The following is a 14,875-nucleotide window of genomic DNA, read 5'->3' as shown; positions in this document are numbered from 1 at the left end:
ATTACTTTAAAAAAGAAGGACAGGTCAGCTAATTGTCTACGACTCTTTAGACTACAAATCTTGAATTGGCGATAAATGTTACTGATACTATTCATATTCTCAAGTCGCAAAAAATAGCGTATATTTTTACAAAATTTACGTTGAACTTTTTCAACACGATTAATATGTTGCTCAGTATATGGTGACCAGACAATAGACCCATATTCCAATATGGGTTTAACAAACGCCGAGAAGAGATGTATAAGTGTGCTAACCTTCTTAAACTCTTTACTTGCTCTGCATATGAAACCAAGACTTCTGTATGCTCGAAGCGTAATGCTGTTAATGTGTTCCGAGAAAGTTAGTTTGTCATCAATGATCACACCGAGGTCCTTGATAGCTTTAACCAACTGGATAACTTGTCCATCAAGAAGATAAATTGCGGGTAGCTGGTTATGTGACCGAGAGAAGCAGATAATAGCACATTTCTTTAAGTTCAGAGACAGTTTATTCCTCTTGCACCAACTCCCAAGTTCATCAATATCTTGTTGTATGACACACTGATCTCGCTCACTGCAAACCTCCCTATATATCTTCATATCATCTGCGTACAGTTGATAATCCGATTTCAGATTAACACCAATGTCATATATAAAGATACTAAAGAGAACAGGTCCCAGGTGGGATCCTTGTGGAACACCGGATATAACATCAAATTCATTTGATAAAAAAACATTGACTCGAACGCGCAATTGCCTATTGGTAAGGTAAGATCGTAGCCATCCCAGCGCCTTAGATCTGACACCATAACGACTCAGTTTTCGTAACAGTATACTGTGGTCCACCATGTCAAAGGCCTTACTGAAGTCGGTGTACAGAGCGTGAACCTCCTTCCCTCTACCCAGTGATTTCAGAATACAATTGACATACCCGTATAGGTTTGTAGTAGTGGACCTACCACCAAAGAATCCGTGTTGTCTAGTTACTATGATGTTCTTGAAAGCGAAGGTTAGTTGAGGCAGGACAATTTTTTCAAATAGTTTAGCTATCGAAGACTGGATACAAATTGGCCTGTAATTGGCCACGTTTGATTTATCCCCAGTTTTATGGATAGGACTGATGTAGGATAATTTCCAGGCAGTGGGAAAATATCCTATTGCTAATGATTTATTAAAGATATGTGTAATGGGCTCACAGAGACCCGCAGCACAATTTCTTAAGAAAATATTTGGCACTTTGTCCGGTCCGGCACCTTTATTGATATTGAGCGAAGACAGTAGTCGATATACATCATCATACCGAACCTCAAACTGGGTGATATTTGCGTCCGGAGAACCATTATGTATACACGCCTCTACAGGATCAATTGCAATGACAGGTTGTTGGTCAATGGGCGTTTTGTAAATACTTTTGAAAAAGGAGGCAAACAGATTACTGACATCACCATTGCTCGCAGAAATTTCATCCCATACCATAGTTGACGGGATCTCGACATCATTCCGTCGCCTATTCTTCAGGTAGCTCCAAAATTTGTTCGTGTCGTTCTTCAAACTGTTTTCAACCTTGTCAACATAACTTTGATAGCACTCCTCACTCAGTTTTTTACACTCAGACCTTAGCTTGTTGAAAATTAAATAGTTACTCCGATTTTTCTTTTTTTTTAAATTTCTATGCGCTGCTTTTTTTTGCTTGATTAAAGATATAAGAACCTTGGAAAACCAAAGAGGGAAATCCCTGTTCTTTTTCTTATGCAATGGAACAAACTCTGCAATTCCGTCATTGATAGTGTCGTAGAACCATTTAACCTTATTGTCAATATTATCTATCTTATAAAGGTCAACCCAATTAGTTCTTAGAAAAAACTGATTCAAGGCAATATAATCAGCACTTACAAATGCATATGAGGGAGTATCATTATGCTTAAGATTGGAGCAGTATTTAAACTGTATAGATATTGCAGGGTGGTATTTATCTTCTACAACAATTGACGGCGTTCTTTCAACAATAACATCCATATCGCTGTAACATAGGTCTAGAATTCGACCACTGTCATTGCAGACAGCATTAAGTTGGAGACAGCCAGCAAGAAGAAATTCCTCATTTATCAACGACTCACAATCCGTCTGCGGCCAGCTACTATAGATATTGTAGTCACCCAAGATCAGCATTTTAATATTTGGATATTTGTTTTTAATATTATGTATAGTAGATAAGTGTCTAAAATAAGTGTCAGTCCGTGACTGCGGTGGTATGTATATACAGCCTATAATAATATCATTACCAAACCCCTTGACCTTGACAAATACTTGCTCCAAACCGACGTCTATTACATCCACTGATTCGACCATTATATTACGTTTAACAGCAATAAATACGCCACCTCCACGCTCATGAATGCTAGTACCACTATCTCTATCTTTCCTAAAAATAATATAGTTGTTATTAACTACCTCACCATCTCGAATTGATGATTGTAGCCACGATTCCGTAACACATAATACGTCACAGTGACAACACGCTGATGAGACTAAAAAATTTTTTAACTTAGTTCGAAGCCCTCTGGCGTTCTGGTAGTACACCAGAAGATCCCGCTTCATCCTTGTTCTTCTTCTTCTTGGGGTGACGAAATGTATTAACAATTCTTGGTATACCATTTACGTATTTAATAGTTTTGTTGCAGCCACCATTTTTATTTAATGTATCCAACTCTGCACGTAGATTTTTAAGGTGTAATTGCTGAGCCTTGGTTAAGTCCGGTTTGAATACGATCTTATTATTATCATCCATTTCCACAGCTTTGATATTGAGAAGGCTCCTTGCATCAGCAACTGACGGCGTATTAATTAGCAGCGGGCGAACTTTTCCATTGACCTGACGACCAATTCTACGTAGCTTAATATTAGATAGATTATCAACTGATTCAGGTGGCAACACATTAACTATCAGCTCCCGATCATCACGTAGACGGTCCGTGCCAGCCTGTTTTGTTGACTCCGGTACATTGTAAGCAATCACGTTTTTTTCACGTTTTTTCCTCTCCGTTGTTTCCGCAATAAAATCTTCGATTTTTGTACCATCACTGTTAGGTAAATCAGTCTCAAAATTTGCTAACTTGGCTTCAACCTCACCAACTCTTTTATCAAGTTGAGAGCAGTGCTTTGACACCTTAGCATTTTGCTGGGCGATCGTCGCCAGTTCCGATTTAATACCATTGAGGCTCTTTTCGATGTTGGCTTTGAAAGGTGTAAAGTATTTATTAAAGAGGAGTTCAATCTTTCCCACGGTTAAATCATCATCATTACAATCACGAATATCATCGGAGACAATCACGCTAACCTCACTTTTACAAGTATCACAAGTCCAAAGTGATCCGTTTTTCTTTATCTCGATGGCAACTTTTTTAAATTCTTTATTATCCATTCCGGTACATTTTAAATGGATCCACCGATTACACTCACTGCACAAAATACTCGATACATTTTCTTTTATGATTTCGGAGCAAACTCCGCACGTGTGTTTAGTAGTCGGCGCCATATATATATATATATATATATATATATATATATATATGTCGGAGATAAAAGAATATTTGGGTTTTTTCTGGGACTTGGGAAAGTCTCAACTATATCGAGTTTGCTATAAGACAGTAAAACAGTGAAAATATTTTATAACTTAATCCACTTAAGATTTTTGTAAGTTTTCATATTTACGTTTATGACGGTAAACTTAGGTCGAAGGAGCACATCTGGGCGTCCAACGTAACCACGATTGAGGGATATCAATGTTTTCTGCATAAGGAGGCTTTTAAAATAATGACGTTGTTCGTACGGGCCTTGTACAATTACCTGGATAGTTTTCTGGACTTGAGAACTCAAGAATATTGGGAATAGAGAGTGAGTTCTAATTGAGCAACGGAACGGTAACAACGTACATACACACATACATCGTAAAATTAGTTAGAATAGCTTTCTAGAACCTCAAAACGTCAAAATCTGATAGAAATTCGGTTTTCGAAAATCGGACCGAAACAATAACTTCCCGAATTTTTTAAAATTTTCATTTTTCTTAGCGAGAAGTTAAAAGTATATAAAAATTGCTGTTCTATAAAAGAATAAGGATAAATTAGTATAAAAGTAATAATATAGCAATTTTTTAGATAAACATATAATAATGATTAGTATTTTGTGATTTTTAATATACATTTAATTTACTATACTAATAATAAATAGTAAAAAGCAATGCTTTTTGGTTTGCATTAGTATTTCTTACTAAAATATATTAAATATTATAATATTTGAGGAATTTATTGTCTTCATGTATATAACAACTTGAAAGTCAAGCCAATCTCATAATTCACAGAAACCTATAAGGATGTTATTCATTTTAACGATCCTTAATATTCAGTACTATGTGATTGACACGATTAAAAATACATACTTTTAGACTGATTATTTTAAAAAATATAGAATTAAATAATCCCTTAAACAATCGTCGTAATAACAGTACGCGACAATTGACCTTAATTAACTAGCTCTGAAGATTTAACCATTTATAACACTCACAATTTTCATGACCTTCGTAACTTACATAGTGAGTGCTACGCCGCGGCACTAAACTGAATCAAATAATGTTAAATCTGAGAGTGCCACGTAGTAAAGAATAAGTACAATAAACTAAAAGATAAAACAATGCATATCTCTGTCCATTTTCATTTTAGCCACTTGAAATTTCCACCTAAATTTATTTAAAATGATTAAACCCGTCACTTTGTATTGTTTATTCTTTTCCTGGTTTATCACACTGGAATATTATAATCAAATCATGAAAACATCATAACACATATCAAAAATAATGTCCATACTTACATAAATTTTACCGATTATTTCATTGTTACGCTTGGAACAATAACTTTGGATCATAACCTTATCTGATTGAAATTTGTTACAACTTACTACCAAGTTAATGCGCGTATTACTATAGTTTTGTCTTACAAGGAAACGTCTATTACAAAGTTTCCTAGGGATATACGGTCAACAGTAAATTTTATGCCTATTCTTATCGGGGCGTTATCTTCAATTCCCCTCCTTTCTCATATTCTTTTGTCATATATTAGTTATTTCAATTACACATCTATAATTTTTCTACTTTATTACAGTTATTTACGAAATTCAAGGGCAAACAATTAAAAAAAATTAATTATGAACTAATAATGTAATTAGTGAAATGTTATCTTTTCTTTTGGAATTTTAATGTAAGAAAGTTCATTATTTTTTGCTTTCTAAAACTTGATTCGATGATTCATAAAAGTATAAATGATAAAAATAAATATTACTAATAACGTACACACTCTTTTGTGAACAGTTAGTATACGCTTATTTGAATTAGTCACAATGATCTAACCAATATCGGTATTTGTAAATAATTTTATGATTTCCGTTAAACTCTGCATTACGGAAAAAAAAAATGAATATTAAACAAGGCCATTCGCTGGTCACAATGAAAGAGACTTTTCATGTTATATTTATTATTGAATCGTTAAAAGGTCTAATGATTATAAGCAACATTCAAAATTCATAACAAGAAGTTTAAATCACAATAACCAAACAGCATTTAAGTCGGAATGACTTCTTTTCGAAGGCGTCCTCAAGAAGTCTTATAATGATTCCTTAAAAATGTCATTTTCAAAAACTCTCAATTAAGAGTTCTTGAAAACTTCATAAATAAAACGTCAGTTCTGTGACGTCTAAATGTATATGTCTAACTTCTTAATTAAATCAAAGTTAGAAGCTCCTTAAGACCTCATGGATGCAATATCAATTTTGTAACATCTTCAGGTATTTATTTTTCTGATTTCATTTAGAAATTAGATGTATGAGCTCCTTAAGATATCTTTGTCTTTTGCATATTACAATATTTAAAAATATATTGCCTATACGCGCTATTCAAAAGTCCTGTTTGTTTACTCTAACCTTAAATCAATAAAATCTTATATTTATTGAGTGTTTACATGAAGTAATTAATAATGATAAGATAATAATTATAAAATATCAAAAAAACTTTACATACATTAATAATTTTAATAGCATCGAATTACAAGTTTTTTTATTCTCAGCGTAGCTTTTTTTTATTATCATTTGGAATTATCGTGAGTATACCCAGACAGCATTCAAGTCGTAATAACTGCTTTGCGACGTCTTTTTGAAGGCGTCTTCAAGAAGTCCTATAAGAAGTGACTTCTTGAAGGTGTCATTTTTACGAACTCTTAATTAAGAGTTTTTGAAGACTCCATAAATAAGACTCATATTTGTGACGTCTAAATGTATTCTTTTTTAAACTTCTTTATGACGTCAAAATAAGGAGCTCCTTAAAGACGTCAGGGTAAATTCATACTGAAGTCTTATTTGTGAAGTCAGAAAAAAGAACTCTTTGAGAACTCTTTTTAAAGACGTCTTACTGAGTTCACTAGGTGGCTCATTCGACATCTTGAGAACTTCTTAAAGACTTCTTTAAGATGTTGATGAGACGTCCAAATCATAAATAGGAACTCATTCAGAACTCATTAAGACGTCATTTTGCTATCTGGATAGTTTAAATAAATTATTAAAATTTAAGTATTAACTTGAAAACCCAGAGTTGAGGTTATGATCTCTAGTCCTTTTATTAAACGTTTCGATTACAATATTTTTTAATTAAACTTCACTTACACACTATAACTTTTCACAATTTGTATCTTTGTTGGGCTCGAAGGCTTGTATGCGCGAAACTAGATCGGCTCGAGATCAGATTACAAATTATTTTTATTTTGTATCACTATTAAATCAAACCGAATTTTTAATCGATGTTTGAGAATTTATAATAAATAGTTTAGATTTAGTTATTGACTTTTCAACGCAAACGCGGATTCCTGCAGTAAGATTAGTTGATTTTTATAAAGATTAGTGCTCAGGCTACTTAAAAATTTTGATTGATACTTGATGGAAGTAATTAAATTGTTGTCATTGGTAGAAAATGACAAGTTTTTATTTATTCGTCAATCGTTATTGCAAAAATCGTCGCGCTACTTTGATACGCATAAATGGTTGTAAAACTGATGCTGCGTTTTCGTGTGCTTTTGTAAAGAGGAGTTTCGTAAACTTATTTATGAAATAAAATAAACTAAAAAAATTTTAAAAAATTAATTGGACATAACACATTTTTAAGTTTTAAATCGTAAAAAATAAAAAATTTAATCAATAATAAAAAATAAAAACGTTATTATTGACTATTAAATTTAATGGTTCTGATTAAAGTAAAGGAAAATGAGCATCGAGAATTTTCATTGCTATTTCAATACCAAAAAAACATGTAGCGTTAGCAGGAATAGCTCGTATCATAATGGGCATTACTCCTCGATAAAGTACCCAAGGGCCTTCTTCACGTAAAATTTCCGGAAGTAAAGATCTCATGCCACGAGGATATTTATCTATTGATGATATTTGTAAGCGGGATTTTAATACATCTGCAGGCATAGCAACAACCCAATTAATCATTCCAGCGAATCCTCCAGCAAATATTGAGTGCCACATGACAGTCTATAATTAAATTTAACTTGATTTGTGATAATCATAATGATATGAATATTTTATATTCAATTATATAAATTACTTCTTTGAAATGATAAGTGAACAATCTCATTATGATATCATAAACACTGAAATACACACCACTAGCAGGTAGATCACGCAATATTGTTGCACAAGTACCTACATAAAGATTTTTTATGCCCCCGCCATGAAAAAGTTTTATAGCGCAATCTATAAATCCAGTGAAAGCTTTCTTTCTTCCAGTCTAGTAGACCAATAAAATAAAAAGCTTTTTCCATTAAATTGTTTTTAATAGTACTTTTGATATAATAATTTAGTTTCTAAATGCAAATGGAAAATTTTTATGACAACTTTTTATCAATCACTATTCGATGCCTCTGAAAAATATTTCATTAATCGTAAGTAAATATGATTCACAAGTTCACTGAAGGGCACTCCCAGTCGTTCAAGTACTGTTGAAAGAATTGATAAGGTAAAAAGCGAAGTTCATTAATTCAACCATATATAATAGGCCTTTGTTTGTTTATATGACCTGATATAACTACCTTAAGTAATGTAAAAAAAAAAAAAACAGACATAAAATGATTTTTATTACGCGTACATAGAAAAAAATATTCTACTTTTAACGAAAAATAGAAATTTATTTACGATTTACAAGATAGTTACAATAGTAATTTAATGAAGTGACACTCATAGTACCGTTCATAAAGTAAAGTAAAGTAAAATATGCATCCACGCGCTGTTTTTAAAAAATCGATAGATTTTCTTATATGTATGTATAAAGTGCACAGTGGCAATAGTACTTCTCATAGAATTCATTCATACTCATAAAATCGTTATAAGAATTTATCGGCTTTTACAAAATTTTCTAAGCCGGAACAACGAAACCTAAAGGTCAAAACATCAATTCTCTAAATTTTAGAATGGCAAAAAAGATCGGAGGAAATGTAAATATGTTCAACCAATCAGAAATCACTAATTATGAAGTTAACCAATAACACTTAACTAAATCTTGAATTGAAAACTGACCTTAAGTTTAATACAAATAGTTTGGTAAACCTGGACCCACAGACATCTATGTAGACCTACAGTGATTTTCGATCATCTATGTAAATCCGAACAATTTTTTTTCGCGGTATTAAGTTGAAACTAAACTTTAAAACAGTCCATGCTTGTCCGTAATCTACAAGATATCCAAAAGTGCAGAAAATCCGAAAATATTTTAAAAAAGGATTTAATTTATTAAGATATCCTAATATTCGAATAAAAAGAAATTAATAAATTTTAGATTCCAGTTAAGCAAAGTTATTAGAATTAATTTGAACATGTAAGTTACTTTTTACAAATTGTAACGATTACCTGTAATAATTATGTTGCGCATGTCAGTGTAAGCACGTTTAATAGAATACGTCCTTGAATGATCTTTAGTTGTGTTTAGCCCATCATTTAATTAGGAAGTGTATTCTATTATTATCATATAAATCAAGTGATCAGTCTAATTTGCATATTTTATTCATGGAAAAAATTCAATTTAATTTGCTTCTGCATAATTTTTGGTTAAATTTATTATATTCACCAAACGATAAAGTATGTGCACAGTAAAAAAGGATTCGTCAAAATCAACGCATATCGGGTGTAAAACGAACGTTTTACACTTATTTATGTTATTTTAACATGTCGTAAGTGTTGAAAAAGTGACACGAGTATATGTTAAAAGTAACAAATTTTTTAAGAATTCGTTTGTGGTGACCAAGATTATTTTTAACATATTTTGTACGTGGATTTGACAGTAACATATAAAAAGTGTTACTTTCGTATAAAATGACATTCTTGTGTGTTAAAAAATCGATCGATTGTGACAGTTTAAGCAAGGTAAATACTGTGTGTTAAATTGACACCCAAAAGTGTTAAAAATTCAAAACTCAGAATTTTAAGACACGCTTATTTTTACACTTTGACGTTTCGTTTTTTTACTATGTGTATAGCTCAAATTCCCTTTGATGTTAAATTATCGAAATTCTTTACTTGTTTGTACTTTTGTTTTTTAGTTACAGTATTTATAAACTTACTATGTAATTTTATCATAAAAATCTGATTGATTTCCCCTACATTATTGCTATCACTCAACCCACTTTTTGCATTTTCAACGATTGACTGATCTAACGAGATCGAAGTCTGCCTCCTTTTTACAGGAAACCATTTCCTCACCTATTCAGGTGTACATGCGTTGCATACATCCCTACATATGATCAAAAATCCTCATCGCGCGTGGTATTTACCCACAGCCACCACGACTCCATACCTCTGTTGAACCAAACACTACTACCATCTCAAGAAATAAAGACTCTGGTCGAAGTGGGCTTGAAAAGGCTCCTCATGGTACCAGTTCCCTGTGCGGGTGATCAGGTTACTGTGGGGTAAAATGGCGAGATGATCCCTCACTTCAATACCATTAAAAAAGTCCCCTCCATTTGTAATCATCCAAGTTGCGAACAAGCTATTATCGACTTGTTTAATCCTTGATGATTTTCTACTTTCCGAGTTTTTACACAGTTGAAAAATTTATGTTAGATTTAACACAAATCACAAGTCCCAAACGGGCCACTCAGTTTTTTGTGTTAATGTAACACATTATACGTGTGTCAAACACTACCACAGGTTTAGTGTTGAATAGAGTAACACAAAATATTTAACTATTGAATTTTTATACACAAGAACACAAAATTGTCAACTGTGTAGTTACTCTGATCATTTAAGCCAAACAAAGTTAAGTACATCTCGGGATGCATTTTCAACAAGTTTTAAATGCCTTATTATTTGTAATATCTTTACTCAACATATTGAGATCGTTTATATATAGGTTTAAATCATAGAAAACATGTAGCCTTTTAAAAACAATTACAAAAATTTTCTATTTACCGACGGTATTATTATTTTTATGACCACTTAATAAATATTAGTTGCATAATTGAACTCAAAATTAGCATATTATTACCATTTAAAATGTTAACAGATTTAAATTTTATGTTCTTACTTGCATTTGTAATAAACACTTTATACGTTCTCCCGGTACACTCAAAGGAATAGTGGTAAACCCACTAAACATTCCCGCCAGAAATAATTGAGTTGCTGCCAAATCTTCATTACGTTGGTTAGGTTTTGCTACCAACTGTTTTCCTAAACTAAAACTGAAAAAACTAATACCAAATATTGGGACAATTCCTACTAATGGTGCCATCATTCCCTATACATTAATTTTATTCAATAAAAAAAGGGCATTCATTAATGATTAATGTTATTCTATTACCTCTATCCCAAAATATGAGTTTGTTAACTCGAAAAATTATATTTACTTTGTATAATCCTGAAGGTCCTTCTCGACTAATTATCTTAAAAACTGCATCCCACGTATTTCTATACTCATTTGGTTTTGATTGCATTCTAACTTTTATTGTATCCAACGGATGCCCGAATAAAGTCGTACATAAACCACCAAAACCACCCGCTAGGATATGATTCATCTGTAATTACTTCATCGATATGCAACGACGTAATAAAATTTATAAAATATAAACTTGTTCTATCTTTCTACTAACCGATGAAATATTTTCCAGGTGGACGATCTTGCAATATTTTTTTCCCCTCTTGCTCGACAGTTAAATTTTTTGTATTTATCGTCATGTTTTATTTGAAACTTGTAAGTTGATTTTAAGCATTCATTTATTTACATTTAGTTTTAATTTATCATATGGCTTTTTAAAAATGTATACCTTTTAATCTAAAATAGAAGTAAATAGCTTTTTTAATTCACTCCAAAGTATACTGAATAAAATTAATTTCAGAATAAATATAATTAAAAAAAAAAAAAAAAGTAAGTGATAAGAATGGAATTTAAAAAAAAAAGTGACTTAGATTACTTTTTCCTTAGGTCATATTACTTTATACTTGAATTTTGATACGTCAGTAGTCTGAGCTTCATTGTATTAAAATAAGCAATTTAAAAAAAAGCTTAATAATCATTTTCACAGACGTATTATATTTCACGAATCAATATCAAAAATAATATTTCCTATATATTATTTTATTTTGATACTCAGATTTTTATTACTTAATGTGGATAAATTCAAGTTGTACTAAAATATACATATACTTTTATCTATTTAAATTTTAATTATCGACAGGTGTATTTGATATCTCTATATTATAGTATAAATTAAAAAATACAGATTACGAATATACTCCATGATTTTAAAAATGTCATAAAAATTAATTTAAAATATTGTCAACCTGACTATTAAACAAATAAATTATTTCATATTCAAATTCAAACATTAAATATTTGCAATATTCCCTAAAAACGATAAAACTTCCAATTTTGTTACTAATACAATAGTCTTTTTTTCTTTGGATTCCTCCATATTTATTCAAATTATAATTTTATTTTCTTAAAAAGTTTTCTGTTTTTTATATTAAAATAAAAAAACTTTGCTCTATAAACGCATAATTTAAGTTAGTTTAACATATAGTTATAAACATTAATATTTTTCTCGTTAATTGCTTTTGTAAATGTAAATAAATTTACTCTTAAGTATCATATTTCGTGAGAAATAAGAAAAAGATCAAATTACATCTTTAAAAAAGTGTTTACGATTCATTCATACAAAAAAAAACACCATAGAATTAAATAACATATATATAACACTACTTATTCTATTTTATTGGGTTGGCTCTCTATGACACTAAAGTTAACTGAGGTCTAATAATTTTTTGATTTTTTTCAAAACGATAAATTATAAAAAAAAAATATATGAAGAAATTGTACTTATAGTTTTGCCGCCTCAAACGCGAAGCGGAGGTTGTGCTTTATAACGGACTTGTCAAGGTCACGCGATTTTCTTACATTAAACTGAATATATTTTTTTCATATCACACTTACAAGTTTTAAAAAAACACATTAATATAAAGTGGAAACACTAACGAATAAACCTTAGACTTCTATGAAATTGCCCGATACGTATTATTATAAAAAAAAGTTCAATAAAAAAAATTTATCATAGACTTTAGTTAGCGTATGATATTCAAAAAAAGTTTGTGGCACGGATATTTCGAAAACGACTCGAGGAAATAACTTAATTTTTTTTTTCTATCTTCAGAATTATGCAAAGAAGGTTTTTTTTTTTCAAAAATCACTACTCTAGTCATTCTCGTTTTTTTATAACGAATCATTTTTGTTAAAATCAACATTTTTACATGTAAATAAACACACACGGCAGCCATTTTGAATGGGAATGTGTTTCTTTGCTTCTCTTACTTTTTTTTTATTGACTGTTATTTTACTGTATATTTACCATGGAAATTTTTATGGAAAAAACGCGGGTAATTCAAATTTGTTTTTTTTGTTTTTTTTTTTTTTTATTTTTGCTATTAGTTACTCAATATTTCTCAGTAGGTAAACAAAAATTGCCAGTATCATACAGTCAAAAAATATTTTGTGTTAATTAAACAGATGAAATTTTTTTTTAGATTAAATAGAAATACGTAGTTTAGCAACTAATAAAAGTACATCAATTGACTGCTCAAAATATTGCATGAGCGTTTGAGGTATGCACTTTTGAATTTCATTACTTTTTGTAATTTTTTACATGTGCATATTCTTAGTTTTTTTTTTTCTTACTTTTTTTTTTTGTAATTGTTTTGTTGGAAATTGTTTATTCTCTGATCTAAGGATCATTGACTCTATTCTCATTCTTCTAATTCTAAGGTTATACGACACACTCATCTTAAATGATCTCCATCAATTATATATCGCACTCAGATGCTATAAAAAGTAGACTTACCTCAAAAAGACTCTCTAATTAACACATCTCATTTTTTTTTAAGTTGATCTAAACGGACTATTACGAAAAGTCCAGTAACAGCATTTTTCTCGGATGCCCGTTGATCTGTCTGTGTATAAACCGCAGTCACAAAGTCTTGATCAATTGACCTGAGTTTTTTTATACGCTTTAAATTCATGAAGGATTGAAGCTTTTTGAGTATATATCACTTGTGCAATCCATTAAGTTTTATTAAATAAATATATTACTTACTACTTTATTTAATGACTTCACATAAACTCTGCAGCCATTTTTTCATTAGCTAATTGTTGCTTTCTACCAAGTAGTGGCACTAGTATTGGCGTCACAGTAGTAGAAAAAATATGGCGGAATATAACAAAAGCCGGTCTATTTAAAAAGAAATTTACTTTGACGATAAATATTAGAAATCTACATATTTTAATGTTGGTATTAAAGTGAATCAATAATATATATTTAAAAAGTTTTAGTAGATTTGTTTCGTTAATAAAATAAAAATATTTTTTTTAACATATTGTTTGAATAATTTAACGTGATTTATTGAATGATAAATTATTAAATAAAAAATGTAAATTTTTGCGTTCTTTTTTTATGATCTTGAAGTTAGCAGACAATTAAAAATTTACAAATTTTGTTTTCAATGATTTAATTAAAAAAAAAAAAAAACTAAAAAACTACGCATGTAGAAAAATAAATGAACTACAAGTGCAATTTTTAAAAATATTTTTTTGTGTTGACTTATCGTTTTTTAAAAAATTCAAAATTTAATAGACGTAAGCTAACTTCAGTATCATTCTTTTTTTATGTTTCAATAAATTACTTTTTATTTTTCAATAATTATGACATGGACGTTTCGGGTGTGCACTTTTAGAATTTTCAACCTTTATTTTTTTATTTTTTTATTTGTGATAGTAAAATTGTGAACAAAATAAATCTCAAGCTTACGGGACATTTTTCTAATAACATTACCTGATTATTAAAAATATCTCATCAATTTTTATGAGTGTGAATGTAGCAGACATCAGACCAATTTGAAATTATTATTTAATAGAGTAAATAATTAACAAAATTAAATTTTAAAAAATGCACCTTTAAAAAATTTTGAAATTAATAAGTGTATTTTTTATAAATATTATTTTATGAAGTATTTACTCTGTTTATTTATAATTTTACATTTATTGTCTGATGTCTGCTACATTCACACTCGTCAATTTTTTATGATCCTGAAAATAGCAAACAATTAACAATTTTTTAATTTTTTTTCTCAACAAATCAATTGCAAAAAAAAAATGTGCACATGTAGAAAATAAAAAAAGCTACACCCTGTTTAAAAAATCTCATAGAATCTAATAGATTCTCATAAATTCCTATAGAGATTTTATAAGAATGAATGAGTTCTATGAGAAGTGCTATAGTTAAGTATAGGGCCTTATACATACAGCTATAAGAACCTATCGG

At 30.1% G+C, this 14,875-nt stretch overlaps 1 protein-coding gene across 1 annotated transcript; it reads right to left on the bottom strand.

The window, feature by feature from the left end:
- Positions 1–7,262: 7,262 nt before the first annotated feature.
- On the bottom strand, positions 7,263–13,739 carry LOC103568511 (mitochondrial carnitine/acylcarnitine carrier protein). Its single transcript, XM_053737032.1, has 7 exons — positions 13,652–13,739; positions 13,400–13,565; positions 11,159–11,340; positions 10,821–11,083; positions 10,597–10,744; positions 7,624–7,806; positions 7,263–7,550 (listed from the first exon to the last, which is right to left on the bottom strand). The coding sequence occupies exons 4-7, from the start codon at positions 11,081–11,083 to the stop codon at positions 7,263–7,265; spliced, it is 882 nt and encodes a 293-aa protein (XP_053593007.1). The 5' UTR covers positions 11,159–11,340; positions 13,400–13,565; positions 13,652–13,739.
- Between the last annotated feature and the right edge of the window lie 1,136 nt (positions 13,740–14,875).

This window comes from Microplitis demolitor, chromosome 2, assembly GCF_026212275.2.
Source record: "Microplitis demolitor isolate Queensland-Clemson2020A chromosome 2, iyMicDemo2.1a, whole genome shotgun sequence".
Classification (NCBI taxonomy): domain Eukaryota; kingdom Metazoa; phylum Arthropoda; class Insecta; order Hymenoptera; family Braconidae; genus Microplitis; species Microplitis demolitor.
Note: the sequence above shows the minus strand (reverse complement) of the source record. Positions and strands in the feature narration are given on the sequence as shown.

What these genes read in the sequence shown, in the direction of transcription:
- LOC103568511 (XM_053737032.1), bottom strand. Translation starts at nt 11,083, where the DNA reads ATGAATCATATCCTAGCGGGTGGTTTTGGTGGTTTATGTACGACTTTA. An exon ending in TGCCCTTTTTTTATTGAATA is followed by an intron (nt 10,745 to 10,820) that starts AAATTAATGTAT and finishes TTTCAGTTTTAG; the next exon opens with TTTAGGAAAACAGTTGGTAG. An exon ending in TCACTTATCATTTCAAAGAA is followed by an intron (nt 7,551 to 7,623) that starts GTAATTTATATA and finishes ATTTAATTATAG; the next exon opens with ACTGTCATGTGGCACTCAAT.